The sequence below is a fragment of the Naegleria gruberi genome (assembly GCF_000004985.1).
Source record: "Naegleria gruberi genomic scaffold NAEGRscaffold_65, whole genome shotgun sequence".
Classification (NCBI taxonomy): Eukaryota; Heterolobosea; class Eutetramitea; order Acrasida; family Naegleriidae; genus Naegleria; species Naegleria gruberi.
The window spans coordinates 181,472-198,366 of record NW_003163262.1 but is presented as its reverse complement, the minus strand read 5'-3'; the positions used below and the strand labels follow the sequence as shown (position 1 = coordinate 198,366).

General features: G+C 33.3%; 6 protein-coding genes and 1 non-coding gene across 7 annotated transcripts; 5 read left to right on the top strand and 2 right to left on the bottom strand.

Annotated features, from left to right (window-relative positions):
* Positions 1-20: 20 nt before the first annotated feature.
* NAEGRDRAFT_t683 lies at positions 21-122 on the top strand. Its single transcript has one exon. It is a non-coding gene; the product is annotated as a tRNA-Trp (tRNA).
* Positions 123-160: 38 nt separating this feature from the next.
* On the bottom strand, positions 161-1,885 carry NAEGRDRAFT_81679 (uncharacterized protein). Its single transcript, XM_002670969.1, has 2 exons — positions 1,191-1,885; positions 161-1,150 (listed from the first exon to the last, which is right to left on the bottom strand). The coding sequence occupies exons 1-2, from the start codon at positions 1,820-1,822 to the stop codon at positions 196-198; spliced, it is 1,587 nt and encodes a 528-aa protein (XP_002671015.1). The 5' UTR covers positions 1,823-1,885; the 3' UTR covers positions 161-195.
* A 1,619-nt stretch (positions 1,886-3,504) lies between these two features.
* NAEGRDRAFT_81678 (uncharacterized protein) lies at positions 3,505-5,318 on the top strand. Its single transcript, XM_002671011.1, has one exon. It carries the CDS (start codon positions 4,136-4,138, stop codon positions 4,715-4,717), a length of 582 nt encoding a protein of 193 aa, XP_002671057.1. The 5' UTR covers positions 3,505-4,135; the 3' UTR covers positions 4,718-5,318.
* NAEGRDRAFT_81677 (uncharacterized protein) lies at positions 5,285-7,733 on the bottom strand (the record flags this gene model as incomplete). Its single annotated transcript, XM_002670968.1, has 4 exons — positions 5,285-6,287; positions 6,331-6,442; positions 6,490-7,077; positions 7,125-7,733. The coding sequence occupies 4 exons, from the start codon at positions 7,731-7,733 to the stop codon at positions 5,305-5,307; spliced, it is 2,292 nt and encodes a 763-aa protein (XP_002671014.1). The 3' UTR covers positions 5,285-5,304.
* A 711-nt stretch (positions 7,734-8,444) lies between these two features.
* On the top strand, positions 8,445-9,302 carry NAEGRDRAFT_73989 (uncharacterized protein; the record flags this gene model as incomplete). Its single annotated transcript, XM_002671010.1, has 1 exon — positions 8,445-9,302. One exon carries the CDS (start codon positions 8,445-8,447, stop codon positions 9,300-9,302), a length of 858 nt encoding a protein of 285 aa, XP_002671056.1.
* A 145-nt stretch (positions 9,303-9,447) lies between these two features.
* NAEGRDRAFT_81676 (uncharacterized protein) lies at positions 9,448-12,142 on the top strand (the record flags this gene model as incomplete). Its single annotated transcript, XM_002671009.1, has 1 exon — positions 9,448-12,142. One exon carries the CDS (start codon positions 9,448-9,450, stop codon positions 12,097-12,099), a length of 2,652 nt encoding a protein of 883 aa, XP_002671055.1. The 3' UTR covers positions 12,100-12,142.
* A 123-nt stretch (positions 12,143-12,265) lies between these two features.
* NAEGRDRAFT_59564 (RGS domain-containing protein) lies at positions 12,266-16,786 on the top strand (the record flags this gene model as incomplete). Its single annotated transcript, XM_002671008.1, has 3 exons — positions 12,266-14,512; positions 14,572-14,974; positions 15,930-16,786. The coding sequence occupies exons 1-3, from the start codon at positions 12,272-12,274 to the stop codon at positions 16,784-16,786; spliced, it is 3,501 nt and encodes a 1,166-aa protein (XP_002671054.1). The 5' UTR covers positions 12,266-12,271.
* Between the last annotated feature and the right edge of the window lie 109 nt (positions 16,787-16,895).

Genomic DNA, 16,895 nt, shown 5'->3' with positions numbered 1-16,895 from the left:
AATTTTTCTTTCAGGTTTTGGGGTGAGTAGCTCAGAGGGAGAGCATGGACCTCCAAACGTGTTAATCTCTTACAGGTTACACGGATGCCCCATGGACGTTGGATCGAAACCAACCTCATCTCATTAACTTTTTATTTCCAATTTCATATAAATAATTATTGATATGAAATTGTTGTTTTAATATTTCAAATTAATTTACAAGTAGAAAGCAAAATTTAACAAATCAAAAAGAGCAGAGATTTCTACCGTTGTATAAACTTGCTCACATGACTTGTTTCCAAACATCTCTTGATAAACAGCAATTGTCATTGTTTGCTTAACGATTTTTGAAAACTTTTTGCTTGTCTTCATCTCCTCTTCATCAACTTTGATGTTTGGATTCTGTTTATCCAAAATTGAAATTAATAATTTTGAATAATCAGTTTGACACTTTCTTTGAATAAAGTTCACAATAGCGTCCTTATTCGATGTCTCTTCCTCGTTATTACTATAATACTTTCCCTTGATGTCAGATGCTATCTCCTTAGTGATGGAAATCAACTTGTCATATTGTGATTTAACACTTGTATGTATCTCTTCCAGGTTTGGATAGTAAGCCAAAAACTCTGATGATTCATTACTTCGAACAATTTGCAACATTTTTCTCTTCTTTGATTGAATTTGGGATGGAGAATCTTGAGTTTCTGAATCATCTTCATCATCCTTATTCACTAAATGGGCAAGTGCAACATATTGTGGACTCTTAATCTTGATTCTATTGAAATTGGAATCGCAAACAACAAATCCTTCATATTTGGATGGATCCAAATTTCTGGCTGCATCGAAAACCATTCCTACAGAAGTATAGAGTGGGTAAGATTGTACACATTCCCATTTCATTTGCTCTGCAATTGGTACAGGATCTTCCTCTTTCAATGTTGTTAAATCCCTCACTCCCAATAACACGATTCTATCTCTATCTGGCTTTACAATGATTGTATGTTCATTCGAAAAGAGTTCAAACATGTAAATCTTATTCTCCTTAGGATCTGGGAATTGATAACCCAATTTTTTCCATAAATCCCAAAAGAGTTTGTCAAATGTTCTTTTTTGATTGTGGAGATAGCCATTACCACTGGCAGTTCCTGTTGTTGAAATCCACCACATATCACTTACAAATTTAGAAATTGCAAATATAGCAAGCTACTCACCCATAATAATAAAGTGTACATAAACTTCCATCAATTTTTTCATAAACTCTAGCTTCCTTCCAATTGATATCTTTTGAGGCATTGTACTTTTCTCCATAATTAAAGAACTTTTTGAAAGGATAGCAAACAACCTTATAATTATTATCCTTATCTAAAACTAATCCTCTGCATTCCTGTACAATATCAGTAGAGAATGGACTCTTCAGCATGTCATATTTCAATGAAAATAAATTAGAGAAGTGTGAATGTTTCTTAACTTTCAAATGATAATTTGTTACTAATTTTTCCAATCCCTTCTCACCATTTGATCTCAAAAATCTAACAGTAGCCAATTGAGATGAAACATCATTTTCCTTTGAATCCAATTTTACATTCTTTGACAATTCCGTAACTAGTCTAGAATTCTTTGATTTTGTTGGTTTTTGAACTTCCTCTTCAGAATTTGAATCTTCAGAATCTTCTTCCACAACTGGCTGTTTAGCAATTTGTTTGTTCTTTTTTTCCTCCTTCTTTGATTGTTTCTTTTTATCCTTCTTTGAACTTGATGTAATTGATGATGAATTATTATTCTTTACTTTGGTATTTTCTTCATCATCATTTTCCTTGTTTCGGAGCGATCTTTTAGTCACCATTGTTAATAAATTATTTTGATTGTTGTAGAAAACTCGAGTATGTTGTTGTGATGAAAAGCAAAGCCTTTGATTTTTGCTTATTTTTTTGTAATGAACTTTGTTTAGCATCAAGATGGAAATTTAACTGGGTGAAAAGGTTCAACTCCTAAATTGAGTTTCCAATAATTGTGTCTTTATTTTCTTCCAAGAAAGTGTTAGAAAATCAGAATCCGATAACACTATTGAGGCTAAACTTATTTTTTCCTTAAAAACAAACGAATCATTTTGATACTTTGAGGAACTGACCAAACAGATTGAGAAGCTGCAAGCACGACAAACAAAAAGAAGTCAACCTTATTACCAATTCCATTAATACCATCCCAACCACCATGTTCAACAAAATATTGAAAACAACATTTTCAAGATTGATTCGAATCGAACTCCAACTAACCGGACTCAAGTTTCTCGGAATGTTACATTCAATTAATTTTCTTCATAATTGTTCTTTGAAAAATGTTCGTTAGAGTTTTGCCAAGGTACCACCTCCATTCCTTCTATTACAACAATAATGCAACGAATTAAAAACAACAACAACAGTAATTCATTCAAATCTTCCTACAATCCAATTGAGAGCATCGGAATGTTTTGCATGAACAACAGCAGCAGATGTTGTTACAACTATTGAGGCAACTACAGTTAAAAACCCCTTTCCCGATTGTTGTCTGATTAATTGTACACTCGCCAACAGTAGTAACTGCCACTTTAACAAGTGAAAAACAATGGTACAGAATTGGCAGCTTTTATTTGATTCGGAGTTGAAAGAGCTTTTTAACGAAAATCAAAGCCATCGTTGTATACTCCTGTCAGCTTTCTTCCATGTTGAAAAGGTCTTAATGAAGTTAAAAAAAGATCACATGAATTTCATTCGTGTTCCTATTCAACACACAACATGTAAAGAACGAATTGCAATGACACGTAATTTACAAAATTATGGGAATCTTCACCAAAACTCTTAACCATTCACTTGCCTAGTTTACAATATTGACAATAACAGTTTGGAGAGAAGAACATAATAGTGCTCTTTTGAGGGTTCTTCACTTGTGAAAATCAAGGATTTGAGGAGATACAATCCATTCAAACTGAATAAGGACTGCATTGTGTGAAAGTCCTTAATTATACAAAATTCAAAGCCCGGCAACCTTAACCATTTTTAAGAACAGTAGTCAATTAATATTACTGTGATTTATCAGTGCCTCACCACCACACCAACCATCAGATTAAGGAAATCACAAGTTCTTCATATTCACATTAAACAGAGTAAAATGCAAAATATTATTTGATTCAATTAATTATTGACTAGGGAGAGATATATTCAACAAAGCTCTTAAATCTCATCTTTTCAAATCTGTCAATTTGCATCAAATGAAAATCTATTGTGACGCTTCGCAATTTTTGTTTTCCGTATTTGCATCGAGCTCATTTGAACGCAACTGGTGCCAAGCAAGAGACATGAAAAATCATTCATCACAACTCACAACGTGCCTTTTTTTCACAGCTGTACAATAAGAAGCCAACAAGAAACTCGCAGCAACACGCCGCTAACAAGCCTCTTGTGTGTGAGGAGAGGTCGTGTTGCAGCTGGCAGTGGGTGGAATTGTTCTCAGAGGGTTCATACCTCATTTTCCACTAAAAAAAAACCAACCAACAACATCAGCCAATACTCTCTGTGGTGTGTGGCCTAATAATATATATTGAAAATAACACATTGTCACGACACAATTTACAAAACAATAATACAGCCTTGTTGCTGCAACCTTCCTTGCAAGACACAACAGTTTTTGTGGTAATTGATATTACGAGACTACGTTAAATCATTGTCAACCTTCATATCTGTTGTTGTATCCACACTCGAGACCTCCCTATCAGCATTCGTTATAATATTGTTCTGTCTGACTATTTATTCAACTGTTTTTGAAACAAGCCTTTATCACTACTTTGGATTAACTTGTAAATTCTACCTTCCCTGTACTACTCTACCTTTCAATCACATAACAGTTAATATTGTTGCAATTCTTCACATCAATATTCATCAATTCCTCACTGTCAAATTGACTCGATACATTACTTCATATTCCACCACTACCACTACTCGCACACTACTATTGAACTTTAGTGCAACAACATTTCACACCCTCCTTGCGTTCGTCGTTTAATCAAACTACTTTTTGTACAAATTTGTCATATCACTATTGCTATTGTTGACCTAATTTAGAAAATATTCAACCATCCCTCTCTCCTCTATTACAATATCTTACCTGTATCATATATTTAACCATGACTCATCATTCACCTTCTACTTGTTCACCACAACCAGGCGATAAAGTCTGTTGGAATTGCAAAACAACTCAATCTCCATTATGGAGAAAGTTTTCCCCAACTGTTGAAACACCAGAAGCTTGTACTCCATCCACCCCTTCAACAACATATTTGTGTAATAAGTGTGGTCTCTTCTTTAAGAGAAATAAGAAGCAAAGACCTCTTGAATTAGATGGCATTTCAAGTGGTGATTCATCACCATCAATTATTTCTTCTCCAAAAAAGAAGAAGTCTCAAACCACAACTACTACTACCACCACTGTTGCAACACAACCAAAGAGAAAACAATCAACTTGTGAACTTCCAACCTCTCTTCCTTCACCTCTTCCTTCACCAAAAGTTGAAGAAAAGAAGAAGAGAAAGAGAACTACAACTAATGCATCTGTTTCAAGTTTACCTGCAACCCTTTCTGCATTAGTTGATAAACCTTCCTCTCACAACAACAACAACAACCAACCATTAACTCATCTGTACCACCACAACCACAACATACTTTATCCAACCAATATTTACCACAACCTGCAAAGAGACGTCTTTTGAGTCCACCAGAGAATATTTCCACTCAACCAACTTTAGAAAACTTGTATTCTACCTCTACTCCAATCAATACTTGTAACATAATTACAAATACACCAGTTGGCATCTGCAGTGAAGATTTAGATGCTCTCATTAGTGAACCATCAAAGAAGACTAAACAAGCAAATAATAGCACATACCGCGGTTTTGGTAGTCCAATTATTAGTTCCTACTCAACCAATTCTGCTTTTAACACAACCTCAGCTCCTGCTACTTTTAACACTCCTTTAACTTACTCTGATGCTAATGCCTTAGCACAATTTTTCAACTTGTACTTCCAACAACCTCACCAAACAGTCAATTACTCAACCCCTTCAACACACTTGTATAACACATTCGCTTTTGGAGCTGATATTGCAACTGAATCCACAAATAATACATACCCTCACCATATTGTGGATTGGTACTCTAATGAAAACGAAGCTTGTACAATGAATCCTTTTGGCGATTCTGATTTTTTGAACAATGACCAATTTTTGAGTGAACAAGATTTGTTCGGTGAAGAACCAAACAAAATGTAAATAGCTGTATTATAATAAAGTACACTACAATCACTTTACTTGCTTTTTTGTTTCTTTCTTTGGTTCTGGTGTTTGTCTGTTGGCTTTGGAATTTGAGCGAGGGGTTCTTTGCTTGTGAACTTTTTCAAACTTATTTGGATCAATGTTTTCATTCTCTTTTGGATTCTTTTTTGATTTTTGTTTTGATGGACTGTATGTAACAGTTAAATCTGCAGAATCACTCTTAACTGGAATATCACCTGGTATTTCCATGTGTTGAGAATTTCTTATTGGTGTGATATTATTTGGATTGATATTTCCAGAATGAGCAGCTGCTAACATACTACTTCCCAATTGAGCTATTGATGATCCACTATTTCTGTGCATCAATGAAAGGTTTCTTGTGTAGATTGCAGAACTGTTCAATGGACTTAAAGGTGAAGCAATAAAATTACTGAATGAATTACTTCTCTTTGGTGGTGTTGTAGGGACTGGAATGCTTTTTGTTGGTGTTGTTTCTATAGGTTGTGAACTCGTTGAGGATACAGATGATTCTACAGATCTATTGTTGGCATTTGGTGATGCATTGATACCTAGTAAACTGTGTGCAGTTTCCAAACAATTTCTGCAATCTTCCAATTTAGAGTCAAATACACTAGCACTATCCTCTACCTTTATAATTGTTTCCTTATCATGTTGTTGAATAAATGATGGAAGATCTGTAATATATTTTTCAACTACATTCTTAAAGAATAATTTCAAAATTTTTTCTGACTCCATTAAATCATTTGAAATCAAAATGTCAGTAATTGTCTTTGAGCCTTTTTTAATTGCTCTCCGTATTCTAAGAAAATTATTGTAATTCACACTCCTTCCTAAATTGTTAAAATCTCTCAAAGGATCTACAATATTTAAATTTTTGATCGTAAATGTCTTGGAGGAGTCAACTGTTCCATATTTGGATTTGCATGATTGAAGGAATGAACTCGTGAGAGAGTCGTGTCTTTCAGGTGGTAAATTTTCGTAATAAAAATCTTCAAAATGTTTTAATAATTCCATATAAGTAATTATGCATACCTTCAATACTTTTGTGATCGTTAATAGCTCCTAAAGGTATTGGACCATAAATACTAATACCAAAATTAGTCCAATCAAAGGTACTATAATAATTTAAAAATCTATAAAGTGCCTATAATTAACATTTCATATTTAAAAATGAAATAATAAATTACTCACCTGAAGTGGTGTTTCAATTTTGTACAAACGGAACATATACATTAACAAGACAGTTAATCCATATGTTGATACTAAACCATGATGAGATCCCAGAATTCTGCTTTCATAGTAAGACCATGATTTCATTAAAATGATACTCCTCTTAAATAGATGATTATCAGCAATCTTATCATCAACTTCATGCAAAAAACATAAAGTGGATAAACCTCCAATTTGACCTGATGACATATCAATAGGAATGTTGTTAACCGTACATTTGATTAATTTAACTTCAGCATTAATAAATGTCATATCCTCAATATAAGCAAGATTATTTCTCTGAATTTCTGAAAATAAACTTCTTGCCTTGTTGTACCATGGTATTGATGGGTCTGCTAATTGTTGTTTTAATCCAATATGCATATTCTTTAATAAAACATTATGAACATAAGAAATTGTTGAATCATTAACTTGAGGTTGATGACTTAACAAATTATTTACATTCTGTGATGAAAGCTCCAAGTATTCTTCATTACTCACAAACACACTTAAATCTATATCTCCATCAGGTAAATAAGTTTTAAAAGCTACTGATCCATATAAATATGTCTAATTTAAAATTCATTAATTAAAATGTAAATAAATTTGATATTTACTTTCAGGTTGGCTAACTCTAGCACTGCAGCAATAATATCAAACACTTCTTTTCTGTGTTTTTCAGACTCGGAAGAAGGTTGAATTCTATATAACAATTGTTGAATAAGAGAATTACATCTCCGAAAACAACTTGTTGATTCATCAATAGGTTCGGAAGTTCCTATATGACTATTTAGTCTACAACTAGTACTACTACTATTATTTACAACTTCATTCAATTCAGAAGAATTAATTTCAGAATAATTATTTAATGAAGAAGACAATAATGAAGCTGTAAAATTAGCTTGACTACTTTTTTCATTCTCCCCAGCAGAGAGTAATGCATTATTTTCACTACTATTTTGTTTTGAGGAAGAGCAAGCAGAGGAATCAAAGTGTAAAATTTCTTCTTCTTCTTCTGGTTGATGATGAAGACTTGCACTGTAATTATCCGAATGATTAATTCCTGATGAAAGTACAGCAGAATTTGTCGTAGCTGAACATTTACCTTCTACACTACTTGCATTACTCGATGAGTCCAATGCTGAACAATTTTCCATTGTTGTGGTATTGTTGTTTGTCGTATTGTTCTTATGAGAAGAATTTGGCAACAGCGTATTTTGTTGCATTTTTTACAAACAATTTTCAAAGCCTTTTTCTACTTGATTCTCGGTGAGGTGTTCGTTTATGTGATTCTGATTATCATCTTCCATCATACTTCTCATCATTAGATTAACAAGAATCGAGTTTGGGCTGTTATTATAATCAGCATGATGGTAAAATGGTTGGTAAGATTGCTCCGATTTATTCTGATGGGTAATATGCTGAAATTCATGAAGTGGAACAAAGGCTCATCTCGACTTGGTGTTTCATTCAATAATTCACAATATCATATGGTAGCTTTCTAAAATCCATTATCATCAACCTTTTGTTATTAATCCCTTAATATTTCTTTAAGAATGAATTGGTTCATTAATCTTGATTACCAAGATACAACCTCATTGCCTAAATTAAGAATATATATTAATTATTCATCATTAGGCTTTCTAATCTTCATTGAAGAAAATAACTTCTCTGTTGAATTCAATCACCAAAATTACTTCTATTAATTCTTTCTTTCATGAGCCAAAATTAAATGTAAAACTCAGATTGCTTCCATTGTTCTCTTCTCAACCACCTTGTTTATGATGCGAAGAATCTTGAAGCAAACATTTTTAAAAATAAAATAAAAAATATTTTGTAAATTTTTTTTGACTTGAAAAAATATTCTCATCATCACGGTGCTTTTTGTTGCCTTGCTATTTGCCGAATATTAATCACACCATCATCATATACAAAAGATGCAAGGAAGCACAAGCTGTCTTCTCATCAACGAGAAAAACAATGGTACAACCACTTCTACTTATAAACTCCATCCTTTGGTAATGTTGAATATTTTGGATCATTATCAAAGAGTTGCTTTTAATTCAAAGACTGATATTATTGGATGTTTATTTGGAGAGTTCAGAGAAGGAGGATACTTTGAAATTAAGAATACTATTCCTTTGAAATTTACTGAAAATACTACCGATATTGATGTTTCCTATTACAAAAAGATGGAAAGCCTTCATCATCGTGTCTACTCTAATGATACACTTATAGGTTTCTACACCATTTCAACATCGAAAACAACAGTTGATAAACAAATCTATCAATCTTTCAGTGATAACATCATGAAGAGCCCACTCGTCCTTGATTGTACTATCAATGTTCCACAAGGTAACGAAACAGTCACCGGAAGATTAATAGATTTCAAAGGATACATGAATAGAGAATTGAAATTCAAGGACAAAGTTGTTGGTACATTGTTTGAACAAGTTAGAGTTGAATACATTATGACTGATAATGAAAAGTTGTCAATGAACTACCTCCAAACCAACAAGTATTTGCAAAGCAATATTGTTTTACAACAAACTATCCAACAATTGAAGAAGGATTTGGAAGAAATTGGCAAGTATTTGCAATCTTCGAACAAGAAGAACTTTGAATTGTACCACTTTTTGTTGTCTTCATTCCAACTCTTGAAGCCAGTTGATGACTTTGATAAGACTATTGGTCAACACAACAAGGACTTGCAAATGATTGTCTATTTATCACACCTCTTGCAACAAAACTTGAAGATTAACGAACAATTGACCACCACTTCACACGAGTTGTAAACAAGTAAAAAAATATATTATTTAATAATAATTAATATTTACTATTTGTTCTCATCAAACTGTACATAATATTCAACAATCGCCTTATCGCAATAATAGCTATTTAAAGATTAAACTTTCAATGTAATAATTGAACTCAAAAAAAATGGGTAAACAACAAAAACATAACAATAATAATCGTAAAGCATCTTCTAAAGGACCTAAAATTGATGAGAGTGCTCTTCTTGAACGTATTGAAGAGTACATGGAATCACATGATAAAACATCAATTGGGGAAAAGGAAATATTACCACTCTGTACATACTTGAGAAAATCACATGAAAAGGATTATAAACAAATTCCTTTATTGGATTTTAAAGAAATTTGTCTAGTAGCAATTGATAGACTTCTCGGAGAAGATGAATCATCATCATCGGAAGAAGAACAAATTTCAAAAGAAGAATTAGAAAAGAGAATGCAAAAAGTTGCCAAACTCAAGGAAGTTATTAATAATGAAAAGACTTCAATGAATTACCAATTACAAAATGTCTATAAGGAACAATCAACTAACATTTCTCTTGAAAATAATGAAAATGACTTGAAGAGAAAGAGAGAACAACCAAATTCTTCTTCAACTACTACCAATACTACTCCTTCCAATTCTCAATCTTCTTCCTCTAATAATACTTCTGCTTCATCCAATTCGAATACTGCTTCATCCAGTTCATCATCAAAGGAAGTGAAAGAAGCTCCACCTCAGAAAAAGACCAAATCGGATCCAAGTAGTGGCTCCTCCAAAAAACCAAAGATTATTGTTGAAACACCAAATATTAGATTTAGTGATATTGGAGGTATTGATAATATTTTACAAGATATTCGTGAATTGATTGAATATCCAATTTTGCATCCAGAAATTTACTCAACATTGGGTGTTGAACCACCACGTGGTATTTTACTTCATGGTCCACCTGGTTGTGGTAAAACCATGTTGGCTAATGCAATTGCTGGTGAATTACAAATTCCATTCCTTAAAGTTTCAGCTCCTGAAATTGTTAGTGGTATGAGTGGTGAATCTGAGGCCAAGATTCGTCAAATTTTCCGTGATGCAATTTCCAATGCACCAAGTATTATTTTCATTGACGAAATTGATGCAATTTTAAGTAAGAGAGATAATGCTTCAAAGGAAATGGAAAAACGTATCGTTGCTCAATTGATTACTTGTTTGGATGATTTAACATTGGAAAAAACTGGAGGTAAAACAGTAATTATAATTGGTGCCACAAATAGACCTGATTCATTAGATGATGCTTTGAGAAGAGCTGGAAGATTTGATAGAGAAATTTCACTTGGTATTCCAGATGAGAAGGCCAGAATGAAAATTCTCAACATTCTCACTAGAAAATTAAAATTGGATGGTGGACATGATACTTTTGATTTTAAAACCATTGCACACAATACTCCTGGTTATGTTGGTGCTGATTTGAAAGCTCTTGTTAATGAAGCTGCTATTGCTGCAATTCACAGAATATTTGGTGATATTGTCTTTGGAACTGAGCAACAACAAGGGGATGATCCAATGGCAGTTGATACAGCTGCTTCACCTACTACTCCTGTCACTTCAACTGTTTCACATGATTCACCAGAGGATATTAAGCGTAGAAATATCATTTCTGAAACTCTTCGTTCCATGAAGGAACCATTAACAGAACAACAATTAGCCAATCTTTATGTAACATTTAACGATTTTGAAAAGGCCATTAAGAAGGTTCAACCAAGTGCTAAACGTGAAGGTTTTGCAACAGTTCCAAATGTTACTTGGGATGATATTGGTGCTTTGGAAGAAGTTCGTGAAGAATTGAGAATGGCCATTATGGAACCAATTAAGAATCCAGATCATTATAAGAAACTTGGACTTACAGCTCCAGCTGGTGTTTTACTTTATGGTCCACCTGGTTGTGGTAAGACATTGTTGGCTAAGGCCATTTCAAACGACAGTGGTGCTAACTTTATTTCAATTAAGGGACCTGAACTTTTGAACAAATATGTTGGTGAATCTGAAAGAGCTGTCAGACAAGTTTTCAGTCGTGCTGCTGCTTCATCACCTTGTGTAATTTTCTTTGATGAAATGGATGCCTTGTGTCCAAAGAGAGATAATGAATCTAGCTCACAAAGTTCTGAACGTGTTGTAAATCAATTATTGACTGCCATGGATGGTTTAGAATCGAGAGGAATGGTATTTGTCATTGCAGCAACCAACAGACCTGACATGATCGATTCAGCCATGTTACGTCCAGGTCGTTTGGACAAACTTCTCTACGTTAAATTACCAAACGAACAAGAACGTATCAGTGTCTTGAAAACCATTGCTAGAAAGACACCTCTTGCTTCAGATGTAAACTTGGAAGAAATTGCCAAATTGTGTGAAAACTTTTCAGGCGCTGATTTGGCTGCTTTGGTTAGAGAAGCTGCAACATCATGTTTGAAAGAACATTTATTGAAAGGAAGATCTAATACTAATACTCCAAATAAGGCAATTGGTGAAATGATTGTAACGAGAGAACATTTCAAGATTGCCTTAAAGAAGATTCCACCTTCAGTTTCTTCTAAGGATTTGAAGATTTATGAAAAGATTGCAAGTAGTTTGAGAACTAGTAGAAATCACATTAATATGGACGAACCAAATACTCCAATTCCACAATCAGATGTTGAAAAAAGTGAATCATCTGCTCCACAAACTAAACATTTAAAAGTTGATACAAATAGTGGAAAGAAAGATCAAAAATCAAATGTTGATCCAAAGAAGAAGAATAAGAAGTAAATGAATTAAAAGTTCGAAAATAAATTGTAAATACAAGTTCATCAATGAGTTATGATAAGTTGGAATCCATTAGTCTCTCAATTCATCATCAATAGTTTAAGAATAGTAATAAACGTACAATTACATTAGTGTATGTCACTTGTCTGACCTGGCAATCGAAGAGTCAAAAAAAATGTCAAACCAACAAGGAAGTAAAAAGAACCAACAAGAAACAATTCTTCCAACAACAGTTAACAGTACGAAGTTTCGAAAAACCTTCAAGAATAATTTACTTTCTTTGAAAAGAATTAAAAATGTTCATCATATAAAATATTCTAATGAAAACGATTCGAATAGTTTTGAATTATTTGGAAATTCTAAAAAATTAACTCAATTCTCGGAAGAATTAATAGAAAAATCCATACATTTAGATAATCATGATGACAATAATTTAAATGTCATGGATCCATCCTCCTCAGCTCAGACACCTGACAGTCAATCAGTTTTAATTCACAAAAGTCTTCGATTTAAAATAACAATTATTCTAATCTTATTATTTCTCCTCTTGATGGCAACTTGTTTAGCAATTTTATTGACAGCCTTTAATATTTCCTTTTTAAGTGTGGAAAATTCAATGGCCATGGAATCAGCCAAACGAACAAGTAGAACTTTATTTGATGATTTTTACTTTCTAACATCACGTCTATTCGAATATGGTGCATTCAAAGATGCAATTGATGTTGTAACGAATACGAATTCTAATGCAACTGTTTTGGCAAATCAATTTTTAAATTATTATTTGCATTGTCAATATCAATTGACAAGTAGAGTTAATTTTGCATTGATTTATTATATGAATGGAACTTATTTGAGTGGATTGGGATGTTTTGATGGATATAGACTAGATAAGATTCCAAATGATTTGATAAATCTTCAAGCTAGCTCAATAGGAAGAGTTTTGATGGATGGTATGTCAAATCCATCAACTAGAAATGTTGGATTTTATTCACCTTCAGAGAGTTTATTTGATTTAATTGTTTCGAATATAACAGTTTCAGGATTGAATCAAAATTTCAACATTACCACTCAGACTAAACTGTTAAATTTATTGCTATTATCTGCAATGCCAATTCAAGATACAGATTATCAAAAGACTTATGGAATTATGATATTTGGAAGATATCAAACTAGAGAATTTTTTACTGACATGTCAGACAGAAGTCAATATTGTTTAACACCATATAATTTGAGGAGTAGTAGAGACAGATATTTATTTGCCAAGTCTCTGTCAAGTGATAAATCAAAAACAGAGTTGACTAGTCAGCAGACTTCGAAAATAATTTCAGAAAAAACCTCATCCTGGACTCAAACTTTAATTGAGGGAGTTTCTTCACAGAGTTTGTGGTCGAATAATACTGGACAGTTTATTCAACAATTTTCTGTTGATGAGAATGATCTCAATCTACCATTATTCGAGAATAGACTCTGTTCCAATAAGGCCATTCTATACGGAAGTAAGATTTCAATATTTCAAGAGTATTATGATTTGATTAGTGATGGATCGATGGTTATAAGAACAGATTTTGATAGAGAGGTCTATACTCTTGGTATTACATCATTTCTAATTACTTGGTCTGTAATGACAGTAATGATTATTCTCCTCTCTATTGGATTAATTATATTTTTGGAAATTGTAGTGTTGAAAAGATTGTTAAAATTGACAAATGCTGTAAGAATTATAACCAATTCGACAAATATCAAGGAAAGAGTTCCAAATGTTGGTTCTGATGAATTGGGAATGCTATGTGAAGATGTCAATAACATGTTGGATGCCCTCGATGCCACCCAGACCATTCTCAGTGAGGACAATGAACTCATGCAACGATTATTGGAAAAGACATCACTATCTGAGCAAAAATCTAGAGTTATCATGAACTCTATCGATGATTTCATATTCTCTGTCGATTCAAAGACCGCCCAAATTGTGAATTTCAATACAATATTTGAGAGTAGAATTTTAAAGAAACAATTCAATTTGGTGAGCCAGTATTTACAGAAAGCACCTCTGATGGATTCACAAAATAATGGTAGTGATATGGCGTTTCTATACAATTCCATTGAAAATCCAAATCATCTCAATGATGAAATTCTGAAATATTTGGAAAATATGGCAGAGACCAAGTCTAGATGGGACACCACCATACTCTCCAATCTTGGCTCAGAAATTCCAGTGAGTGTATCGACCAGTAAAGTGGATATCATGTTGGACGAGGGAAATATTCATCAGGTTTATGTTATTGTGGCCAGAAATATGAGTGAACAAGTGGAACTGAGACAAGCCGTGAAAGTTCAAGAGCAACGAATGCAAGATTTCAAGTTGGGTATGGAATTTGAAAGGGTAATGATGAATTCGAACGGAAGAGAAATGTTTAAGGTAAGTCCTGTTTATTAATTTGTAAAATCTGAACATGATGAAAGAAATTCTGTGAAAAGGAATGTTCTGAAGAGAATATTCTCTTTTTGGAAGATATATTACTATACAAGTCGATTAAGAAAACATCAGATAGAGCAAAGAAGCAAGCAGAGATTCTCAACAAGTATTTGTGTGATAATTCACCTTATGCAATCAACATTTCTCAAAAAGTCAGAGAAAAGGAAGTTAAAAACATTGCAGAAGGTTACGGACAAATAGATCTTTTCATAAGCATAGAAAAGGTTGTAAAATCCATGCTCTTAAAAGATACATTCCTTCGATTTTCACTTCAATATGATTTATCCAATGATCAGACCTTACTGAGCTCTTGTCATGACAATTCAGAGTTATCAAGTAGTATTGAATCATCATTGGATTCTCCATCCATTCTTTCCTCAGCTTCTCTAATTTCATCAACGAGAGGTAACTCAATAATAGGATCGAGCAATTCCTTCAATGACAGTTCCCCAACGTTACCAACAAGTAGAGTTGCTCCATTGAACATTTCGTCTTCTCTCTCCTCAAGAATATTGGAATCATCACAACAGGAACAAAATGATAATTCAGATAATGTTAATTCTCCCAATTCTATAGTTATTCATGTTTAGTGCTGTGTTTATAAAGTTGGATTTTTGACTGATTATTCTATCGGGACAAACAGTGAATGAACTATCAATACATGGATGATATGTGGAAGATAACAATTCATATGAGAGTGCGAGGAAAAGTGCAGGAGGAGAAGAAATTAACAGGTACACCTTAATTAAGCTGTTGAATTGTTGTATATAAATTTTTTGAAATGTTTGGTTTGATTTTCCATACTTTCAATGATTGTATATGCAAAGATAATATCCTTATTTGCAAAAACATACCAATTTGATAGTGTTAGACGTATTAAGGTTCTTCCAACGACTACTTGTTGAAGTGAGCCACATGTTAAGCATTCATTTTGGTACATGTTTACTATTAAGGACGCATCAGCATCTTCAAGCGTCTCCGATTGGTTGAGTCACAATCAACAAGCATGTTCATTACAGTAACAAGGAGGTTAATTGATGGCGCCTTGATGTTGATGTATTCTTGAACAGGAGGGAAACCACGCTTTCAACTCTCAATCTCATGCGTATCTTATTGAACATCTTCATCTTAAAAAATCGATTTACATTCCTCCCTACCTCTTTTCTTTATATTTGCAACTTGAGTATTCTTCCTTCTAGACTTCAGAATTCGGTTGTAAAACAAAGCACTTCCTTAATCCACCACTCTTTAATCTTCTTTTAAAAGATCTTTGAGAGATAAAACAATTTTGCAGAATCTTCACCAACAAACAACAGTTTCATTATTAATATGGATCAATCGACATTATATTTCCAAGCAGAGATCATCGGATCGACTAGTCCTCCAAGATTTCATTCTCTATGGAAGAATGATGAATTACCACAAGTTGATTCCAATACCTCTTCAACTTGTTCTTCACCAGTAACAACCCCTAGATCACATCATAAGCGCCTTAATGCCATTCATGGAGGTTTAATGAGCCCCACCTCACCAAATACTTCTTCCTACCACCATAAGAATGACACTTTCATACAATCCTCTCCACCAAAGCATTTTGAAATCAACTCTAAAGATAACTGTGGTCCTGATCTTTCGCATAGAAAAGAAATGTTGAAAAAAGGAACCAGAATTCCACTTTCTCTTTTGGCTTCATTTGATAATTATGATAATCTTAAAAGAAGACGATCATCAAGCTTGGCTGCAGAGGCTAAAAACAACATTACAGAATGTAAAACACCAAAATCCATTTCAATGCCTTCTTCACCTTTCCAAATTCACTCTGTGGATTTTAATTCCATTGACCATGCTGAAACAACAAGTCATTATTCCATAACAGTTACCAATAGCAATTCAATTCCATCTTCCCCATCAACACCACCAAGACCACAATTTGCCAAGTCCTACTCTGCTTCCTTCCTTGACTTTAGAGTTAATTCTCCTCCTGCACATTGTAAAAAGAGACCATCTGCAGTTAAGGTTGAAACACTTAGTCCAAACAGAACAAAACTGAAACCAGTCTTTGAATCAAGTCTCAGTTCTCCAAACATTTTTTGTAAATCTCCATCGTCATTCCAAAGCAATGTTAAAGCATTTAAAAGCAAACTGAACGCCTCTCAAAACTCCCACGAGAGAGATTTACTTCAAATACATGACTATAAATCGCCACTTTTTGTTTAAGGTCTCTAGAACAAACACATTCTTTCCTTCACAAATCACAACCTTCGTAGTAAATGGAGGACAAAACAGTGAATTCAGTTATTCTGTTTTGTCCTCGATTAACTGAATA

Bases quoted from the DNA above. Each gene is read 5' to 3' on its own strand.
- NAEGRDRAFT_81679 (XM_002670969.1), bottom strand. From the start codon at position 1,822: ATGGTGACTAAAAGATCGCTCCGAAACAAGGAAAATGATGATGAAGAA. The intron at 1,151-1,190 runs GTGAGTAGCTTG...TAAATTTGTAAG, and splicing joins TGTACACTTTATTATTATGG to TGATATGTGGTGGATTTCAA.
- NAEGRDRAFT_81678 (XM_002671011.1), top strand. From the start codon at position 4,136: ATGACTCATCATTCACCTTCTACTTGTTCACCACAACCAGGCGATAAA.